Source organism: Antechinus flavipes, chromosome 6, assembly GCF_016432865.1.
Source record: "Antechinus flavipes isolate AdamAnt ecotype Samford, QLD, Australia chromosome 6, AdamAnt_v2, whole genome shotgun sequence".
NCBI classification, from domain to species: Eukaryota; Metazoa; Chordata; class Mammalia; order Dasyuromorphia; family Dasyuridae; genus Antechinus; species Antechinus flavipes.
In genome coordinates, this window is record NC_067403.1 from 120,568,233 (window position 1) to 120,590,616 (window position 22,384).

Genomic DNA, 22,384 nt, shown 5'->3' on the forward strand with positions numbered 1-22,384 from the left:
TATTTTATTTGATACTCCTGTGCTGCCTCATCTGCTGGTACACTGATTAGAAGCTTCATTTATGGAAAATTTCCATTTCAGAGAATTATATGTCTTAGGAAAGGGTAAAGGCTTCTTTACCTAATACTCAATGTATTATTTATATATATGTATGTATGTATATACATATATATATACATACATACATATATATATACATACATACATACATACATATATATATATATATAATACATTGAGTATTATATATATATATGGTACAGAGAGAGAAGACTTTTTTGAAGAATGGATAAGAAATATTCCTTGCCTTTATGGAGTTTATATAGTGTAACAACTGGATGAGATCATCCAAGTGACATGAAAGGGCTATATATAGGTAAGGACAGAAAAAGATGTCCTATCCTTTCTTGTGGTTCTGCTTTCTATTCTCTGATCCATTTCTAGGTTGGGGAAAAGGGGAAGCTTTTGTAGTAGATTCATTTGAGGTAAAGCTAGGGATGGAGCTCAGGATTAAATTGACTGAGTAAAACTTGTTTATCTCTTTGTTTCTTATCACTGTTCTTTGTCTTCTGGGTTACTATAGACACCACCATTGACTGAGAGGAAATGAGGTGAGGAAAGAAGAAACACTGGAGAACGTGGATAAAGTACTATACTAGGATACATTCTGGTCATTATAGGACAAGCAAGCATGTTCTCCAAAAGATGACACTGTTTTTTCCATTCAAGGTCTTGGTAGGAAAATAGTAGGACCTGTATTTTTCAGCATGCTCTGTCAAATCAAAGCATTGAAGAAGCTTCCCAACAACTAGCTCAGAGGGGAACTGGGAAAAATCTTCCTCAAATAACTTGAATTCTTTGTTATCCCTTGATTATCACACCTTTTTCCTTCTTAATAAAAAAGATCTATATTTTATTTCATACCCCTGTGCCAGCTCATCTGCTTGTACCCTAATTAGAAGCCCCGTTTATGGAAAATTTCCATTTCAGGCTTTTTTAATCTAACAAGGAATTTAGGGAATTGCCCTCTGAGTTGTGATGCTATAATAAAAGTGACTATATAAATACAAAGATATACATTGAGATGAATTTCCTAAATAGCTTCAAATAGGGAGAAAGAAGCCTAGCCTTGGCCAGTTTGAATAGTTATATTTATAAGGAAGATGAGGTTTTCTCTTGTACCCAGGATATCCACAAAAGAAATGATACATTTTTTCCTTTATGCTCATTGTGAAAATAATTTAACCAGACTATTGCTTTTAAAGGGATGTTCCATCTGTAGCTTGACACAGGGGACTTGACCACATACTGATTAAGTCTTGATTTAGGATTAAATTTTCACATGGGATTTATTTAAAACATGTAGAAATCCACTTACATTGAAGTAAAAAAAATTAATCAAAACAAAAATTTCATCTGGATAAATGGTGAATTTTTTAAAAGTATTTTATTTTTCTAAATACATGCAAGGATAACTGTTAACATTCACCTTTGCAAAACTTTGCGTTCCATATTTTTCTCTCTCTCCTTCTCTTCTCCCCTCCCTAAGATAGCAAGCAATCCTATATAGGTAAATGTGTAATTCTTCTAAATATATTTCCATATTCCTCACATTGCACATCAAAAAAATCAGACCAAAAGAGAAAAAATACAAGAAAGGAAAAAACTAACAAGCAAAGAAACAACAACAAAAAAGATGACAATACAATGATTTGATGCACATTCAATCTCCACAGTTCTCTCTTCTACATGTGATTGGCACTTTCCATCACAAGTCTATTGGAATTGCCTTGAATCACCTCATTGTTGAAAAGAGCCAAGTTCATATAATCTTATTGTACTGTATATAATGTTTTCTTGGTTCTGCTCACATCACTCAGCATCAGTTCATGTAAGTTTTTCCAGACCTTTCTGAATTCAGCCTGCTCATCATTTCTTATAGAACAATCATATTCCATTATATTTACATTATATAACTTATTCAATAATTCCCCAACTGAGGGGCATTCACTCATATCTCATTAGAAAAACAATGAACCTGGAAAATAAATCCAGGAGAGATAATTTAAAATTTTTTGGTCTATCTGAAAGTCATAATGAAAAAAAGAGCATGGACATAATCTTTCAAGAAATTATCAAGAAAAACTATCATAATATTCAAGAACCAGAGGATAAAATGGAAATTGAAAGTATTTCAGCAAAATTGAGTATAATCCTTCAGAGGAAAAGGTGGTCATTCAATAAAATAGAAGATTTTCAAGCATTTGTGATAAAAGATTGGAACTGAATGGAAAATTTGATTGTCAAAAATAGGACTCTGGAGAAGCATAAGGAGGTAATTAGGAAAGTGATATCATAGGGGACTTAATATGGTTTATCTATTTACATTACTACATGGGAGGATTATACTTGTAATTCATTGGAATATTCTCCTTATTATGGCCATTAAAAGGTATATATATATATATATATATATATATATATATATATATATATATATATATACACTCATGTATTATATATAGATAGCCAGAGGTCACAGGTGTGAGTTGAATGTGAAGGGACAATATATATTTTTAAATGATGAAAATAAAGGGTGAGAGAGGAATGAATGTATTGGGAGAAAAGGAAAGGGAGAAGTGGAATGGTGTAAATTATCTGCCACAAAAAGGAGCAAAAAAAATCTCTTACAGTGGAGGGGGAAAGAAGGGGAGTAAGTGAACTTTATTCTCATCAGAATTGGCTCAAATAGGAAATTACATAATCAAAAAAAATATAGAAATCTTTCTTACCCTAAAAGAAAGTAAGAGGGGAATGAGATATGGAAAGAAGGGGAGAGGATGACAAAAGAAAGGGCATATTGGGGGAGGAAGTGCTCATAGCAAACTATTTTTGAGAAAACAGTGAAAAGAGAGAGAGAATAAATGGGGAGAAATACAATTAGCAGTAGTAATTCTAAAAAAGTTTTTGAAGCAAGTTTGTCTGAAAAGGCCTCATTTCTTAAATATTAGAGGGAATTGAGTCAAACTTATTAAAAAATAAGAGCATGTTCCAATTGGTAAATGATCAAAAGATATGATCTGTGCCCAAAGGGCTGCAAATTTATGCATATCTTTTGACCTAACAACACTATTATAGGCATTAATACCAAAAGATATTTGGGGAAAAAATAAGAAAAAAAGGAAAATGACCTATATGTATAAAAATATTCATAGTAGCTCTTTTCTCAGGAAAAAAATTGGGGAATGGCTCAATAAACTGTGATATGTGTTTGTGATGGAATATTACTGGTCTCTGGGAAATGATGATCAAGATTCTCTCAGGAAAAACAAAAAACATGGAAAGTCCTCCATGAACAAAGTGCAATATTCCATATACAAACTAATAGCAATGATCTGGGATGTCCAGTTCTAAAAGATTTTGTTATCTCAGTAGTACAATCATTCACATCTGAAGGACTTTTGATGAAAAATCCTATTCATACCCAATTTTTCTAAAGGACTTTTATTTTCTTTAGGCTGGGAGATCTATGTTTTCTTTCACAACTTGACTTTTATGGAAATGTTTTGCATAATTTCACATGTGATTTCTTAATTGTGGAGGGGGATAAGGGAAAGAACCTAGAACTCAAAGATCTTAAAAACAAATGTAAAAAATTATTTTGAATGTAACTGGGAAAAATATTAAGTAAAATAATTTTTTTAAAAAAGTTCATTGACTAGGGGCAGCTAGATGGTTTAGTGAATAGAACACCAGCTCTGGAGTGAGAAGGACCTGAATTCAGATTCAGCCTCAGATACTTACTAGTTGTGTAACCCTGGGCAAGTCACTTAAGCCAGACAGCCTCCCCCAAAAAGTACATTAACCCTAAGATTTCAAACCTCTACTTCAGGACTCCAGACATCAAAGTCTGTTTATTACTTATTCCTTGCTTTTACAATAGGCCACACCTCCTTTTATGTTATAATAGATTAAGGTTTCTCACCTTGGAAAATAAAGTTTGGATAGCTTGGATTTGGTCTAGTGATTAATGCCAAGTGATTTGGTACCATCCTACTCATCTCCCAAAGGACATAATAGCCTCTTTACTTCACATTTCTGTATTGAACCATTTATCATATTCTCTCAGTAGCAGAATTAAGTGGCAGCTGTTGGCTTTTGATTGCAAATGGTGAGAAAGTGTTCTGGACAAATGTTAGAAATGCAAACTATTCGAGCTGGAAAGGACTTTACACATCATCTACATTTTGTTGAAGAAACAATTCTGAGGGTCCATTGTGGGGCAAAAGAAAAAAATGCTAGATTGGGAACCAGACGACCTGGGCTTGACCCTAGTTAAACCTGCTTGTGACCTTGGCCAAAGTCTCTTAACTTGTCTTGACCTTAGAATTCTCACTTGCAAAATCAAGAAGTTAGATTAGGTCATCTCTAAGATGTCTTCCAGCTCTAGATCTCTAAGCCAATGAGATGAAGTAATTCCAGTTGTTTCTCTTTACAAGGTACTGTAAGAGTTACAACACATTTTTCTCACAATAACCCTGTGAGCTAGGTAATGCAAGTATTATCTTCATTCTACAAAGGAGGAATGTTGAAGCTCATTAAAGAACAGAGGTTTGCCTATAGTGACAGCTTGTAGCAGAGCTGAGATTTGAATGTGGAGCCTTTTGACTTCAAGACCATAATTTTTATATGATACCATGTTTCTAATCTTGTTTAGTAAAGTTGTAAAGAAAAAAATATGGGGTTCCATACTACCAGCAGGAATGTTCTGAAGATTTGGGCTATACCCATGTAGATATATATATGCCCATATATGCCTAGGTGATTGAAGCTCGTGCACCCCCCCCCAAAAAAAAAATAAATAAATATCTACCAAATTGACTAGCTAAGATTGATTTCTTAGGTCATTCAAAGTTATTTGATTTTATGATGTTGTGTTCTACTGGTTCAGCTCACTTCACTCTAGATCAGTGCACACAAGTCTTCCCAGGTTTTTTCTGAAACCATTGTTTTATAGCATTTCATTCTATTTGTATTCCTTCATGGGCTTAACCATATTCCATCTGATGAGAATTTTAGTTTCCAGCTCTTTGCCTCTATAAAAAGAGCTGCCAGAAATATTTTTGTGCATATAAGCCTTTGTGATCTTTTTGGAGTTGCATTTCTGGATCAAAGGCTATTCACAGTTTATCTTTTTGGCTATACACTACCCATCCTTTTGTCATATAGTTGGTGCGTTTGTTTTTTTGCAGTTTTTTGTTTCCAGGAACCATCCACATCAAGGACCGTGGGGGCGTCCCTCTTTCCTAACTTGTTCCACGATGTCAGAAAAAGCTAGCTTTTTGAATTACATTTAATAATAGTATGTCACTACCCTAAATATTATTTCCTTGCAGGGGCTAGCCAAGTGCTTTATCATTATGTTTTTATTGGTTACTCTTCCCGACATCCCTGCTCAGAGGCTAATAATATTGTCCCCGATTTACAAGGGGGACAGGTGAGTGACAGAATGGGAGTGCCTTCTCCCTAGCTTCTACAACATGTCTGGGACTGAAAATCATCCCCTAACTTCTGATGTGCTTTAAAGCTTACTGAGTTGAGCCCGTCTCTGAGGCATTTCAGCCTTGAAATAGCTAGGAATTGTGTTAGAGTGTTCTGAATTCTTAACCTTCTTGATTCTCAACTGCTTAGAATCAGTCCACTGCCCTCTATCAGGCTAAGAAGGACAGGAAGACCCTCTCTCTGGTGGTAAGAATTACTAGATAAGTGAAAACGAAGTTGGGGTGGGGGAAGGGAGGAAGAGAATACATTAACAATGAAAATCACATTGTAAAAATTCACTTTTAGTGTCTTTAAAGAATTTTTGGATCTTAGCTAAAGAAGGCTTGTTTGTATGTGGGGGATGGAGGGAGGCATAAAGGGGGAGAATCATCATCATCAGTAGTAACAATATTAATATTTAGCTGGCAATCTGTCCATGCGCCTTTAATTCTGCATTAACTCTCTGCTGCTTGGGCTTCATCCAAGCTGAAGGCATCAGCTTGCCTTTCTTTCCTCCCCTCCCTCACCATGTGCATTGTTGTCCTTTAATGATTGGCTGTTAGACTAGAAACAGCTGCACACAGCCTTGATTTGTAAAGGGGTGGCCGACCTTAATGCAGTTTAGCCAGTTGGTAGTGGCTTACAAAGAGAGAGGCAAGAAAGAGAAGGGGGACTAGAACAAGAGGCCATTTCCATCCCTCGTTTTCTAGACCGCTTGGACATTTTGACTCGGAATTTGCGGCTGTCAGATGAGCTGACCCTTGTAGAATCTGCTGCAGGTGGGGAAGGTGAACTGCAGATTTCCTTTCTAGAAGGAAGATGTTTTTTCCCCCTCCTTCTTCCCGCCCCTAGTTTTCGGAAGGGGGTTGGACTATCCTAAAAATATGTAAATTTACAAGAGCTGACTATAGGCTGGGGCACCAGCCAAGGTCTTTTGGCGAAGCCCAAGGGTGTTTTACATTAAAATGTGAAGCTTGACAGGATCAGTGCTCTAACTTTAGACAGCTTCTTGATTAGCATGAGACTGGGTGGCTGCCGGGTTTCCAGCCCTCCAGTAGCCATTCGCCTCTTTCAGGACTTTTCTGCTGAGGAGCAATAGCCACTGAATAGGGGCATTGACTTTGGAAGTATTGAAAGCAGTCAGGAGCCTGGGATCTGTTGGCAGCCATGGCTCTTGGATCGGCTAGAGCTCGTAGGTAGGAGAAAAATGCACGAGTATGTGAGAAACCTGTACGTGCCCACGGCGCACTCGCAGAAGCGACCTCAGCGCCAGAGCACGGGAAGGATGCAGGAGGAGCTGCGGTCCTGGTGACGACCTTCTCTCTCTGCTGGTGGGTGGATTCCTTCCACAGTAGCAGAACTGCCGCAGCTGCTGCTTGCGGACCTTGCCTAGAGCCTGTGTATGCATGTGCGTGTGTGAGAGGGAGCCGCGCGCGCGCACGAACACACACACACACACACACACACTCACACTCATTCTCTCCAGTGAGCGACAGGGACTGCTGGAAGGAAGCACCCCCACGACTGACTGCGGTGGAGACCGGATCCAGCCTGCTTCATTGATTGCGGCTACTGCTTCACCTAGGTGAAAGGAAAAGCAAGTTGGAGACTTGTCATCTGAAAAGCCTCCTCCTAATCCTTCTTGCAGGAGGAGAGCCCATCCGAGCGCAGCTTCCTGGGCGCCCTGTCTCAGGTCAAAACCAAAGGCCTTCCCCCTCCCCCCCTTTTCTTCTTCTCCCCCCCTACCTCCCCCCCCCCCCCCAATTTGTTTGGGTCTTTTGTGCCACCGGCTCACAGTTGGCTAAGCACTCCTTTGCTGAATTGAGCTATTGTCTGAGACCCCATCGCTTTTCACGCTGCAGATCTGTGTTCCTCCAGCCCCCAACCTCTCCCCCCCCCCCTTTTTGGCTGGGAAAGCCTTCCTAATGTGCCTTTCCTCCACATGAATCTGGAAGCTATAAGCTGGACTGATTGCAAATGAAGTGTAATGCATTGTGGGACGTGTGTAAAATTGGATCATTCGAGGTGGGGGTGTGTGGGAAGGAACGGACCTGCAGTGTGCTTTATAGAGGAGGAGGAGGAGGAGGAAGAGGAGGAAGAGAAGGTGGTGGTGGTGGAGGTGGTGGTGGTGGGAAAATGTTTGCAGAATCTACCGAGGCTGGGCTTGCGGCAGCCTCATGAACCAGGGGACAGCCGCGCGCTGGCTCGAGGCTGCAGCTCCCCCAGGTTCCTGCAGTATTGAGACAGTAGCAGGTTAGCCCGCCTCCAAAATGAAGAAGACCCGGAGTACAACCTTACGGCGAGCCTGGCCTAGTTCCGATTTCTCTGACCGGGCCTCAGACCGCATGAGGTCCCGCAGTGAAAAGGACTATCGTTTGCACAAACGCTTCCCACCAGCCTTTATCTCCCAGGCATCACGGGGCTACATGACATCAGGTTGGTAACCTTTTTTCCTCTTGGTTATTGCAACAGCTTGGGTAGAGCTGTATGTGTGTGGTGTGTGTATGGTGTTTGTTGCTGGATTGATGAGAAAAGCAGGGGGGCATTTTGAAATCTATTATATATGTATGCATGCATGTATATGCACACACATATACATGTGTGTATATATACACATATTATGAATAAAGCAGAAAAAAAATTAGCACACATCCACCATTTTGTACCACTGCAGGATTCCCAGCAAGGCCGGCTCAATATGGGGCATAAAAGCTATTAGTCAACTAAAATTAATGAGAAAAGGAAATATCTGGGTTTTTGGCTAAGTTAAATAAAGTGGCTGGAAACCCTTGGTGCCAGCAGCCCCATTGCTTTTGCTGAATCAGGGTGCAATTCATATTGCCCACAGTCCCAGCTTTCCTTCTCTCCATTATGCCAAATTATCTTAGTGGGTCTTTCTGAATGTTCTTTTCTTGGGGGGTGGGGGTGGGCAGGGAAGGTTCCATCTCTGTAATTGCAGATGCTATTAGCCAGTGGAATGCTGTTACTGCATATGGTTCGACTACATGTTTGTTTATATTACAGAAAACCATGTTGAGGCTCATTAAAAATATTCTATAGTGTGATTGTCTGTGTGTGTTATTAAATCTTAGTGCGCTCATGTGGGTATTCAGTATACACTGCTTTTGAATTAGGCTGTGTGGAAATAATGGAGGCTGTAGCATGTATTTGCATGTCAGGGAGTAAGGACAAACATTTTCAAAAAAAAAAAAGTGAAGGCTTCAGAAAGGAAGACTTGCTCTTAAATGCAGTGGTATTTAAAAAAAAAAAAAGAAAACATTTCTGAAGAAATATGAGTGAATGGCCTTGGTCTAAGATTTGAGGACATAGTGATGGAATACTTGGGAAAATGCTGAAGGGGGAAAATCCTAGGAGCCTTTTGTTGTTTTGCTTGGTGGCTATGACCACCCTGGTGTATATATAGAAATATGAGGTGTCAGGTTTGTTTTGCATTTGGTTATTTTTTCCCACTCTGAAAGAATGTATTTTCTTCCAAGGGTCGTTTTATCTAAAGAGGGAAGATCTCTTTTTCTAAAATGCAATTCAATTCATCATTCCAAATCCATATATTTCCTGGGGCTTATGGAGTTAAACTTCTGTTAGCAATCACAGTCTAGTTGTACTATCTCCTAAAAATAAAAACAAGTCCTTTTAGCTAGAATCACTTTTGCATGGTTTTAAACTGTCTTGCCAACATGCTGCTATTAACACAGCAGTGAAAAACTACTATTTCTCCATTGAAAACCTGCCGACATGAGGATATTGGCAAGGAGGCTGCCTTGACTGTAACACTTCCATGAAAAGCCAGAATTTTGAAAGGAAATGACAAGCACCAGCCATCCCTTAGTATTGAGAAGATACTTTTGTGATTGGTGTACTCATCTCATCCTGAAATGTGGCAGCAGATTTTGAAACATATCTAAAGCTAAATCCAGCCTCATAAATAAGCTCCTCCCTACTTTCACAAACACTCATTATCTGTGACTGTGTTTTAGAGATTTTTCTCTGTTGCATCAAGCCCGAGTTGTTTGTTTCATATATTGGCAGCCCGATTCTTCCCCCCTTTTTCTTTCTTCTTTTCATAAACCACTACTGAAAACGTGTCAAGCTCTCCATAGAATCTGTAGCTATACCTTTCTCCCTTAGCAAGTCTCAAAGTTCTTCTCTTAGTTTTAGACTTATCCTATGGAACCTCTTTTTGTTCATATGAATTTATAAGACATTCATTCCTTAAGAATGAAGCTATTAAGGTAGGTTTGCTTGTTTTATAATTTACCACAACTGTTCTGTATACTACAGGATGTTTTAAAGGATGAGGGGAATTACTTTTTGGCCTTCTCCTGGTGACAAGTAACCCATATGAAGAGATGACAAGGAATAGGATTCATATTTAATAACAGATGAGGAGGAGGAAATAACCAATGTGGAATGGAGGATGTTGAATAGGCTCTTCTATTATATTTGTGACTAATTAAATAAAAAGCAAATGTTAATGTAATATGAGGTTAATAATTAACGGACACATCTATGATGAGAGTCATTGTATTCCCTTTGTAAAGACTTTTTTTTCATAGAGATTCTTCATTTCTTTTCTAAATGTTCTAGGAGGAATAGGTAGTATATTTAAACAGTTTGGGATTATTTAAAAGAATCTTTTCCCCTCTCAGGACACTTATAGAAAGTCTCAAAATTACAGGGACTCTGTATGCAAGTATATTCTTTGTCACATAAAATGAAATACTGAAGAAAACATCTTGGAAACACATAAAGGATTTTCATATTTCTTTATTCTCTGTGTTTAGTCATTTGACATCACCTCTTTTTGAATTAAAGGCTGTATTGTTGAGGGGGGAAGATTTTTTTATGGAAAGATTCACATCTGTGGGAAAAAAATTGGCAAATAGGTTCCTCAGTGGTATACAAAAAACAACTCCCCCTTACAAAAACAAAATCATACCTATAGTTTCTAGAAAGAAAGATTGCTTTTCTTAAAATAATGGGGAAAAAAATTTTTGTCATTATATCTCCAGTTGCTTAGCACATAGTAGGTATGTAAGAAATGGACAGAGATTGATGATTTAGGGGATAGAAGTTCCCTAGAGACTTTGTGAAGGGTATAGTAATAATAAAGCTACAGTATATAATATATAAGAATTTCATAAAGAGAGTAGATGATAAATACTAATTTAATTTGATTTTTATTTGATGGTATATCTGTGAAGTTGATCCTGTTTATTAAAACAAAAATTTTTAGTTTTATAAAAATGACACCACACTATTTAAAGCAGCCTTTCCTTCGCTAACAAATAATTACTAGTTTGAAAGTGATTTATGGCAAACAGCCTTGACATTGTGTGTGTGTGTGTGTGTGTGTGTGTGTGTGTGTGTGTGTGTGTGTTTGTGTTTAATACCTTCAGGATAACCTACCTTTAAGTTTTACAACTTATAACAGACATGTATAAACCATATATAAAGCATATAGAAATTCAATTAGAGAATTTTGAAACTTTGAATCTTGGAGAGAATGTCCTAAATTGCTGATTAATCTTTCAGCTCATACTACCAGATCTTAAATGATCCAAAGTATTCACAGGCCTCCTAGCAACGGGTAAGTTCACAGGCCCTGTGATGAGTTCATTGTTCATCTTGAATAATAATTTCCCAGTGAAGAACTTGCTGAGTGCAGGGGTAGTTTCTTTTTTGTTGCAACTGATAATAAAAAGGGGGATAAAAAGTGGAAAAATTAGGAAGTTTTACCAAATGCAGGTTATATTCTTAAATTATTTATAAAACTACAAATTGTTCTTTTCTGGTAGAGGATAATTGTGTTAAAGGAAAAATGAAAAAAATCTTTAAAAATTATCAAGTATGGTGCTTTCTATAGGGATACTTGAAAGTGAATATTCACATTGGGTATACATTGTAATTAATTTGAATCATTCAGATTTTCAAAAAATGTATAATAGTTGATACTGGTCATTTGGATTTTCTCTTTTGAGGTTGCAGAAAATAATATATGTTTGCTAATTGAAAAAATGTATATTTAAGAAAACATGTTTGGCAACTACTTTGAAATGCTCTGTATTTTGAGTGCTATTTGACTGATTTGGAGGGTTTTTTCCTCTGTTCCAAAAGAAAGGTGGGGCTTAGTTTATTCTCCACCTGTTAAAAGGTGACATTTGCTTTAGATATTTCTTGTTTTTTCTTGGTAATGATGATTTTTACTTTCTGTGTATTTTAGTGATGTCATTAATGCCATTAAATTTTGGTTAATTTAATCAAGACCATAAGCTTCCTGAAGACAGACACTATGCATGATTTAAACTTTGTGTTCGCTTTGTTTGTAGGAGGTACCTAGTAAAAATATTTGTTGTCTGGCTGAATGACATTATTATACTGCTTGATAGATCCAGTAAACCACATACATTACCAATTCCCCATGGATTCTGTAGCATTGCAGTTGTGGTAATTCCAGTTTTGGTTCCTGCAAGCTTTTTATTTATTTATTTATTTGTTTTGTTTTTCTGGTTTGTTTTAAAACACAAAATTGACTTTTAGACTCATGTTGTAGATTTGAAAGATTTTCTCTTTTTTAACTCAAAGCACATGGTATTAACTTAAAAAAGTCAAAATCAGTTTTGTGAGTTAATTTAAGTGCGTCTAACAATGTAAGGAGAAAGCTGGCTTGCTACTCATCACTTTTACTAGTTTTACTAGTTGACAGTTTGTGAAAACTAATTTGGGTAAATAATATATTGTATTTTCAATTTCTTTAGCTTCTGTTTCATTTTAAGACATGTGAGGTTTTTATGGGAACAGACTGTGTGTGGGAGTGGAAGATGGGAACTTTGGGTCTGAATCTTGGGCCAACCACAAACTAGTTTTATCACTGACAAATAACATGCCCTTTTTATACTCTGATGGCTATAAAAAGAGATTTTTATCAACCTATAGTTTGTTCAGTATCAATATGTTTAAACATGTAATGGTAAGGTCTGAACTCTCTGGGATATATGTCTTCCAAGTGCACATTGATGTGAAAGTATTAAAAAGTATTTTGGGATAGCCAGTTCTTTTCTTCTCTAACTCTTCCTTAAATAGTTGAGATTTATACTCTAGAATAATGAATAATTTGGGGTCCTAGTTCCTATTTTCCTCAAATATGATTCTAGATGTATATATTTTGGGGTTTACATGGATGCCAGTTTGAAACCTGACAAATTAAAAGAGGTGCAGTTTTAATAAATAGTGTCAAATGCCTATTTCAGTGCTTATGTTTTCTGGATATAAACTAGATTTACATCTGAAATGACTTGTATTGGCCCCATCTAGTGAAAATAAGAAATATTGACTTGGTGGTGAAGGATTTCCATCTCTTCCCCTTTATCTCTCTCCCCCACCATAGCTTGTTGGAATTGGTGAATTGACATTGTTTCAGAATTTCAAAGGGTAAAGTCTGAGAGGATAATGGAGCTAAAGTCTCAGGAAGAAAAAATATCAAAATATTGTATAATATGTCTTAGAACAATTTTGGTTCTAAATTTGAGCATATTTTTGAAGAATGTGCTCCATGACTTGGAGAGTCCTTGGAAAATGGGTTAGATTTGCATGTCCAGAAAAGAGAGGTGAAGATTCAAGATTGTCTGAGTGCCTGGAAGTGAAGCTAATTTTTATTTTGACTATATGGAGCAATGAGTATTGAAGGAGAACATTAGAAGACATAATGAAAAGTCTTGAAAACTAAACACAGAATTGGTGGCAGGAAGGAGGTATTCTAATTTCTGAGGAACTAAAAGTTATCACTGTAGCCAAAGTATGATGAATTAAGGTATTAGGAATTAAAGTGAAAACCAAGGTGAACAGCTGAGAGAGACTGTATAGAAACAGTAAATCATCTGATAGAAGAAGGAATTAATTTGCATTTGTTAATGTACTATGTGCTAGCAACTGTGCTAATGCTAAGGAAGGATATTGGGAAAGACAAGTGAAATAGCCCCTGTCCTCAAGAAACATTTTTTTCTCCCTCCAAGGGAATGGAAACAATGAATAGGCCTTGGTGATCAATAGAGAGAGAAGGAAGATTTAATACTTTAAGGTCCCTAAGATATTAAAGAAAATAGTGTTGATATTAACAGAAAAGAGAAAGTTGGCAAAAGGAACTAAATATACAAGAAAGGTGGTAAGTTCCTTTTTTTTTTTTTTTAATTTATTTAAGCAGAGATAGATGTAGGTGGTTGGAAATAGGGATTTGGTGTTTGTGTAAAAGGTTAAGGATGAAGAAAATGATCCCTAAAGAGGTAGAATAATATTCTCAAGGTACACAGAAACTTAGTGACAGAACTTGTGATGGCAAATTGAGCCATCTGATTCCAAATCCTGTTCTCTGAGTGATTCACTAGGAGGACAAGTCAGAGGGCCTGTGACAAAAGACTGCTTAGGGGTCAAAGAGAGGGATGTATCACCAACAAAAGAAAGAGAAAATGTATATGAGGAAAACCAGAAAAAAAGCACAATGATAATCAAGGAAACTGAAAATGTGAAGAGAAAAATATGTGCTCATTAAGATTTCTGTGGAAGGGCAAAATAAAATATCAACAGAAAGCAAAGAAATAAATGAACAAAGAGCAAAAGAATGACAAGAAGCTTGTCACCCATTCAATTTTCGTGTTCTGAATAGATCCATCCAGAGAGTTCATGACTTGTGTTTTGTATCTCTAGATGACTGTTACCACTCCAAATCTGTTATCTCTTGAATCTTGGCTCAGGATTGCTCAAATTTAGAATCTTCCTTGGGAGGAGTGGTGGTGGTATGTAAGCCAAGTTATGATTATCTTTAAGCTAATTTTAAAAATTCTTTTCTAAAATTATGAATTCATAAAATTTTGAATAAGCAAACATGAATATTTAAGCATATATAGAGCAAAAAAAAGACTGTATTAAACTGAGAACTTGTATGTACAGTTTGATTTCTTTTAGGTCCTCCTAACTCCAGAGCCAGTGTTCTATTCATTTACACCATCTAATTGTCCCTTGATTCTTTCACATGCAATTTTAATTTAGTATAATAGTAACAAATTTCCTCATTTATATGACTTTCTAAATTTTTTCTTCTGTTTGCATTTAAAATGCTTTATTAGGGATTTTTTTGCATCCCACTTATTCCTCTCTCTCAATATCTTTCCTCCAGAAATTGTAATAAATACAGTCAAGTGAAACAATTTAGTATATTAGTTATTTCTAAAAATGTATGTCTCCTTCTGTACCTCTAGTCCATCATCTTTGTGCCAAGCAAAATAAACTTGAAGTGTGGCTGATTCTAAAAGGGAATATAAAATTAGAGAAAGTTTAAAAAATTTCATGATTTGGGCCTTGGGAAAGAGCAGACGAGCAGCATAGTAATAGCAGGCTACTCCAAATACAGATTACTGGTACTGATCTCATTTTTGTTTGTTTGTTTGTTTCCTTCCTTCCTTCCTTTTTTTTTTTTTTTTAAAAAAAAAAAGAATAGGTTATAGAGTGGCCCAGAGAGGAAACATAATTGGATATGATGGAGGGAAAAATAGCTACCAGTCCTAATTATGAATGTGAATGGGATGAATTCGCCTATAAAACAAAGGAATGTGGTGGTATGAATTAGAACGCAGAACCCAAGAATGTTATTTATAATAAGAAACACACTTAACACATAAAGATTTATCCAAAGTTAAAATGAGGACTAGAAATAAGACTATTATGCCTTAGATAAATCTGAAAAGGCAAGAGTGTTAGTCATACAAGGAAACAGTAAAAAAAAAAAAATAGTCATGGCTATGCCCACTTCAATAACTAATACTGGAGTTCTCCCTTTTTCCTCTGTATTTTTGTAAATTGGGAACTGTCTAAACAGAAATTTAGTTTTGAAAAGTATTTTTTAAAGAGCTGAAATGTCCCCCATCACCAAAATGAAATAAGTATGTACTTACAAATACATCAGAATCACTTCTAGGATCTTTATTTTCACCTCAATTTCAGTCATGTTTTAAATTAATGAAAAAAACTATTAAAGGACTTACTTTAGGGAAGGTGGTGACACAGTAGCCCTGGAATTGTAATTCGTGAGGTCTAAGTTCAAGTCCAACATCAGGTATTTCCTAGCTATATGACCTAGCCAAATCATTTAAGCACTGTTTGTCTCAGTTTCTTCATCTCTACCATGAGGATAATAATAATATCCACTTCCCAGCATTGTTTCAAAGGTCAAATGAGATATATAAACCTTACAAATGCTATATAAATGTCAATTGGTATTATTAATTCATTATTATTTTTTGCTTACCCTGTGCCAGACAGTTCAAAGAATTGAGAATGCAAATATAAGCAAGCAGGACAGTCTTTGCCCTTGAGAAGCTTCCACTTTAATATGGAAAGACAATAAATAAAGGGGAGCTGTTGTTGGAAGAGGGAGATGAATGTGGGTATTAATAGTTCCTGTTATACTGGTGTGATCTGGAATTCAGAAAATGTCAGAACAGCCTGTTCTTGGCAAGAAAGGATTAAAACTCTCCATTTAGAGTCCAGGGTCTGAGTCGGTTAGAACTCTGATGAAAGGGGAGAGAGAGGAATGATAGTACAAGTGGCATTGATTAGAAATGGCCTCAATAGAATCTAAAATCTGAAATTCCAAACTCTTCCCCCCGAATATAAACTTCTAATCACTGATTCTTCTTGCTTTCCAAAACAAAACTTGTTCTAAAGCTGAACTTGCTCACCCTCATTGTGATTATTTTCTGCCTCTAGCTCCCTCATTTTCCTTAATTGTAAAATTGAGTTCATCTAAATTATTTTTAAAATCTCTTTGAATTCTAAAACTTTTGAGTCTTAAATGTCCCATTCTGCCAGTCTATTAGCTCTTTCTACTTTACAGGAATCATTTGAGTCTCTATCCCATGCTTGTACCTCAGTCTGATTATTTCTTCTGTAGCTGTCATTCCAATACACAGTCCTGGTTAACTCTCCAAATCTGCTTCTCCCATTTCCGGGAAAGTCACAAAGTAGTGCTGCATAGTTTCAATTCAAATGAATACATTTTCATCTTAATTGGGCCCTCTTCACTGATGTACAATGATTTTCATCAATTTCATGGGCTCTTCTTTCTCACCCCCATTGCTGCTCCCCACAAAAGTTGTTCCAAACTTTCCCCATTGAAAGTTCCTCTCACTCATGGTAGGTGACTTGATTCTCTACTTTACTGTGGAAACTTTGGTTTCCACCATTGACGTTTTTCCTTTTGTTGAAGGAAAGTATCCTCCTTCCTTTTTAAGGCTATTCCTTCTTCCTTTATTCTTTATTCCTTTCAACTCTTCCCTTGTTAAGTGGGCTGCCCAAGAAATACTGAGCTAAGTATTGAAATAGGGATTATAAACAAGAATCTTTTGATGCCAATTTAGTTTTTTTTTTTTTGTCACCACACCATGCTCCTGCTCATTCTCAATAAATACTTGAGTAAATGAATGTATGTGTCTATCCATTATTATAGTTTAGTCATTTCAGTCATGTCTAACTCTTCACAACTCTATTTGGGATTTTTTTGGCCAAAGATATTGTAGTAGTTTGCCATTTCTATAGATGGAGAAACTGAGATAAGCAGAGTAAAGTGACTTGCCTAGGGTCATACAGCTAATAAGTGTCTGAAGCTGAATTTGAACTTGGGTATCCTTACCTCAGACTTGATGCTCTATCTATTGTACCATCTAGTTGCTTCTCTACTCATTACACACACCCACACCCACATACCCACATCCACCTCTCTTATACAGAAATCTTCCTAAAAATAAAAAGGGAGGTGATCTATTATGAGAATTCAAGAACTGAAAGACACCTTAGAGATCACTTAATCGATTCCTCCTCAAATTCCATCAAAAAGACCAGAGAAGATTCTATGAATGGAAATAACAAGTTAAGAAAATGGCTCCTCTATCCTATTATCTGCCTATGATTTGGAGGTTCTTGTTTTCCTAAAACTGAAACAGTATTTACAGTCCTCTAGACAGTTGAACTAGTATTAATCAGTTTAGATCTGCTATTACCAGAGATGTATTTAGAGCTGAGAGAGGTGTTAAGAGAGTTAAAAGAAGTGGCAGCACAAAGGAATGGGCCAGCAATATAAATAATGTATATTTTAAACATCTGTCATATATCTATTGAGTTAAAAAATTATGGCTTAGCTCATACTTGAAGACAAAAATATCCATTTATCTTTCCACACTAAGACATGCTGGCCCTCAGGGCCAATTTCTCCCTTTTTGAAGATAAAAGACAAATGTTTTGGCAGATCCTTGGGGTGCATTAGTTGTGTTAAGGTTTCCTCCAAGTTCTAGCTTGAGATGGTCCCATTTTTGTGGGGTTGCTGCTTCTGACTTTGTCTTTTTTTTTTTTTCTCCTTGAATCTTCTCTGGTTAGTTGCTCTAAAGATTGTGAGAGCTCATTTTACCACTCTCACTATAGTTTTACTTCTCTCAAATTTGTTTTTTAGAGTTTAATATACTTTCACTTTGTAATCTCATCACTAGGCAAAAATAAGTCCTTCCATAAAAAAATGTAGTTTTGTACCAGGGTTAGCTGTCATACCAAAATTAAGCAAATGCCACATAGACAAGACTTGGGGGTATGTGATTTATTGAGAGCAATGTTAGTCTCATAAAATAATAGTTAATCCCTTTTTTTGGTGGCATTTTAACAATTTTTTTCAAATGCTTTCACATCCACTGCCCCATTTGATCCTTAGATCAAAACAGCTGTTGTCCTAAGTTTTTGTTTTTTGCTTTTTGAATGACTTGCCTATAGTCAGCAGGTAAAAAAAAATACTGGGGCAGGCCTAGGATCATTAATTTAGAGTTGGATGAGATGCAGAGGCCGTCTGGTTCAACCTGTCATTTTCCAGATGAGGAATCTGAGGCCCAGAGAGGGGACAAGCTTAGGGCTGCAGGGACAGAAACTGACAGGAATGAGACTTGGATCTCTGAAAATTTAGTGCTCTCAACATTGTGCTCTCCTGATCGGAAGGGGGTGAGGCTAATGGATGCTTGTGTGTGTGTGTGTGTGTCTGTGTGTGTGTGTATGTGTGTGTCTATGTGATAAATACACATACACAGACACACACACACAGAGGCACACACAGACCCACAGAGAGACACAGATGACAGAGACAGATAGACACAGACATCAGATGACAGACACAGAGAGCAAACGCAGACGACAGACAGCAGATTCAGACAACAGACAGCAGATGACAGATGCAGAGACATACATAGAGAGACAGAGACACAGACACACACATAACACACAGAGACACAGAGACACACACAAAGACACACCCAGAGAGAGAGAGAGGCAGACACACACACAGACATACACAGACACACACACAAACACCCAGAGAGAGAGAGAGAGGCAGCCACACACACAGACACACACACACACGCGCAGAGACCCACACACGCACAGAGAAAGAGACACAGAGACACATACACAGAAACTTACACACATAGAGAGACACAGAGACAGAGATACAGACATACAGAGACAGAGACAAACACATAGAGACACACACAGACACAGGGACTGACACACACAGTGAGACACACACACACCGAGAGACACACACTGACACACACACAGTGAGAGAGACACACCGACACACACACACACACTGTGAGAGAGACACACACCGACACACACACACAGTGAGAGAGAGACACACCGACATACACACACAGTGAGAGAGAGATACACAGAGAGGCACAGAGACATATACAGACAGAGAAACACACACAGGAAGATAAACACACAGAGAGACAAATACACATAGAGAAACAGAGACAGAGACACATACAGAGACACACAGACAGACACACACACACAGAAACAGAGACACACACAGAGACAGAGACACACTCACATAGAGAAAAACACTGTATCTTTTGTATCTATTGTAGATACTTTTTCTACTGGTGCATCTGTTTAAAAAGTTTTAAAATAGCATAGTGGAAAGATTTTTGCTATGTAATACAAATAAGAAATAATGTACTATTTAGAAATTTTCCAGAGTTTCTAGAACAATACTCTAGATTTTCATCTTCCATTTCTTTGAAGGTTCCCTTAAAAGACCAGAGATTTTGATTGCTCATTCCTTCTTTGACTAATAATACTATCTGCCATCTTTTTTCATACTCTGTGTAGACTTAATATTGCCTATATTTATTTTCAAGCCAAAATATTAATGCCATATAGATAACCTAAAGAATTTGGATTATTACACGCCACTATCTCTATTCATGCCCAATTTCTTTGTATTTTTCCAGTCCACAAAATTCCTATAACAAAGAGGTAAAAGGAAGATAGAGGATAGAAAAATGTAAGTAATGGTCTCACTGTCAATAAGTAGCATATTTTATTTTAGTGGGATATGTATATTGTTTATGGAGTTTTTTGAGCCTCAGAATATGTTGCTAGGGCCAAAGTGATGATTTGGTGGACCTCTGGCTATTATTTCTCCAGAATAATAGAAAGAGCCTGGGGGATTTTAAAGCAAAATAGAAGAAAGTAAGACCACTGTAAGTAAAAGTAAAAGAAAAATGCTATGTAATTTGAATTTTGCTATATAATGTGATTTTATATTTAGTGTATTGAAGGAAAATGATTTCTTAGTTTCACAAATTAGTATTATGAAAAAAACTGGGATTTTATGGGGCTCAAGTTAGGAAATATTATTGTGGAGTGCCGTGGTAGTTGTTCAGTGATTCATTTGTCTGATTCTTCACAATCTGGTGGACCAAAGCAAGCCAATACTGTTTATGGGATTTTATTGACAAGGATACTGGCCTGGTTTGCCATTTCCTTCTCCAATATTGTTGTAGAGTACTAAGAGAGCTATCATATTTTTCATCTGCCATATTTGTCCACATAATACACATTTTTAGCTTATGTTTCTCCTAAAAAAAGGATAGATTCTGGTGAGCAAATTATAGCACCAGTAGCATGAATTTTAGCTTTTGGGGGTGAGTCATGTATTGTTAGATTAGATGCACTCAGGGAGAGTTCCATCTTCTCCATCATTCCCAAGTAACTAGGATTGCTTGGTAAGAGCTTCTGAGGAGCTAAGAACTGTTTCTAAGCATACCTACTTTGAACTGATAGTCATTAGCATCTCAGCAATTGCTCTTATGAAGTCTTTATAGTAACAGTTGGTATCCACATGTTAGAATAGAAATTATGAAGAGGAAGAAAAGTTGTATATTAATTACTCAGAATAGGGAAGATGGACAAGATCAATTAAAAACATTACACGTTATGTTTTTAAAAGTACAATTCTTTGAATGTATAATAATTGTCTGCAGTTGCACAGAAAATTATTTTTAAAAAGAAAGCACACAAAAAATTAAGACTGAGGCTAATTAGATAATATTAATAAAGTAGATTCTTTTGGGTTTCCTTGAGCCCCCTGTTTCTCCACTCTTTCTATGAAGGACCAATGAATACTTGGGAAATTTTGGAAGCAATATTCAAACCTCAGTTGTTCTGTAGGTGTTTATTGAAAGAGCTGCTGTATCTACTTATCTTCAGTTACTTACATTCTCATCATTGCATTCCATGGTCTAACCCAACCCCTCAGATGACTATGGAATGTCTAACTGTTATCCCTAATCTCACAATTGGAGTAGATGATCTAGAATTACCTTTCATTTAGAATAGTTCTTAACCTTTGTGTGGGTATCAGGAACCCTTCTGAATGTCCATTGAAGCCTATGAATTTCTTTTCAGAATGACATTTTTAAACCATAAATTTTAATAAATTTATATTTTAAAATTTAAATAAATTTAAATTTTAAAGCATAAAATAAGTACATTGATTTACAAAAGAAACAAATAAAAATGGATTTTTTTTCAAAAGTTCACAGATCCCATGTTAAGAACTCCCAACTTAAAAAGTTGGACAAACGACGACTTTCTTCTTCCGTTCCCCTCATGATTAACAGTATCAGCAGCCTTGGTTAGATCTACAAATGTTGTATATAGACTTCTGTTCTGTTTCTGGCATTTTTGCTGGCATTGTCAAGAAGTAAACATTATATCAACTATTTCTCAACCCTTTGCAAAGCTTTCAAGTAGATGATTTATTTCCATGTGTAGGGATGGATAGCCTATTAAGGAACATTTTGGTGAAAATCTTGCCAGCAGTGACTAAGAGTGAGACTCCTCTTGTGATTGTCACAGGACAATCTATTCACTTTACCTTTATAAAGATGGACAATGGAGGCATCCTTGAATTCCTGTAGCATAAATTTCTCTTGCCATATAATCTGGAAATTTTCATTCAGATTATATATGAGCAATGAACTCCTCACCTTGTAAATCATTGTTTGAATGGCAAATGTATACTTGCCAAAAAAGATTATTTTATGGAGAAGTCAAACAGGGCAGGTGCTCACAAAGTGGTTAGAAAAAGCAATCCAAGGATACTCTCAAGATTATTCTTAAGAACTTTAGAATTGACTGTATGACAGGAAGACACTGACACAGGAGTGTCCAACATGGCATGCTCTCACCAGAGAAGATGCTATGCTGCATCAGCAAAGAAGAATTGAAGCAGCTCAAAAAAAAGTGAGATATGTAAAGTCATATAAGGTTCAGATGTTTATAGAGACTATTTGTGTCTGACGTGTGGCAGAGCATTCCAAGCCCACATTGATCTGGTCAGCCACAGTCTGACGTACTGAATTTAGATCCAAGTCTGCTCTTAATCTAGACCTTCTTCTCCTGTACTACCCCTAAACCACTGCTTTCTGATTTACTTCTTTACATGTAA

The 22,384-nt window shown here is 36.6% G+C and overlaps 1 protein-coding gene across 2 annotated transcripts in view; it reads left to right on the forward strand.

The window, feature by feature from the left end:
* The first annotated feature begins 7,661 nt into the window (after window positions 1-7,661).
* STOX2 (storkhead box 2) overlaps window positions 7,662-22,384 on the forward strand; it is a 151,120-nt gene continuing 136,397 nt past the window's right edge. The window contains exon 1 of one of the 2 annotated variants that reach the window (XM_051966066.1): window positions 7,662-7,977. In XM_051966066.1, coding sequence (XP_051822026.1) covers window positions 7,812-7,977 — 166 coding nt within the window. In that variant the 5' untranslated portion in view covers window positions 7,662-7,811. The remainder of the gene's footprint in view (window positions 7,978-22,384) is intronic. The other variant, XM_051966064.1, reaches the window with a different exon arrangement.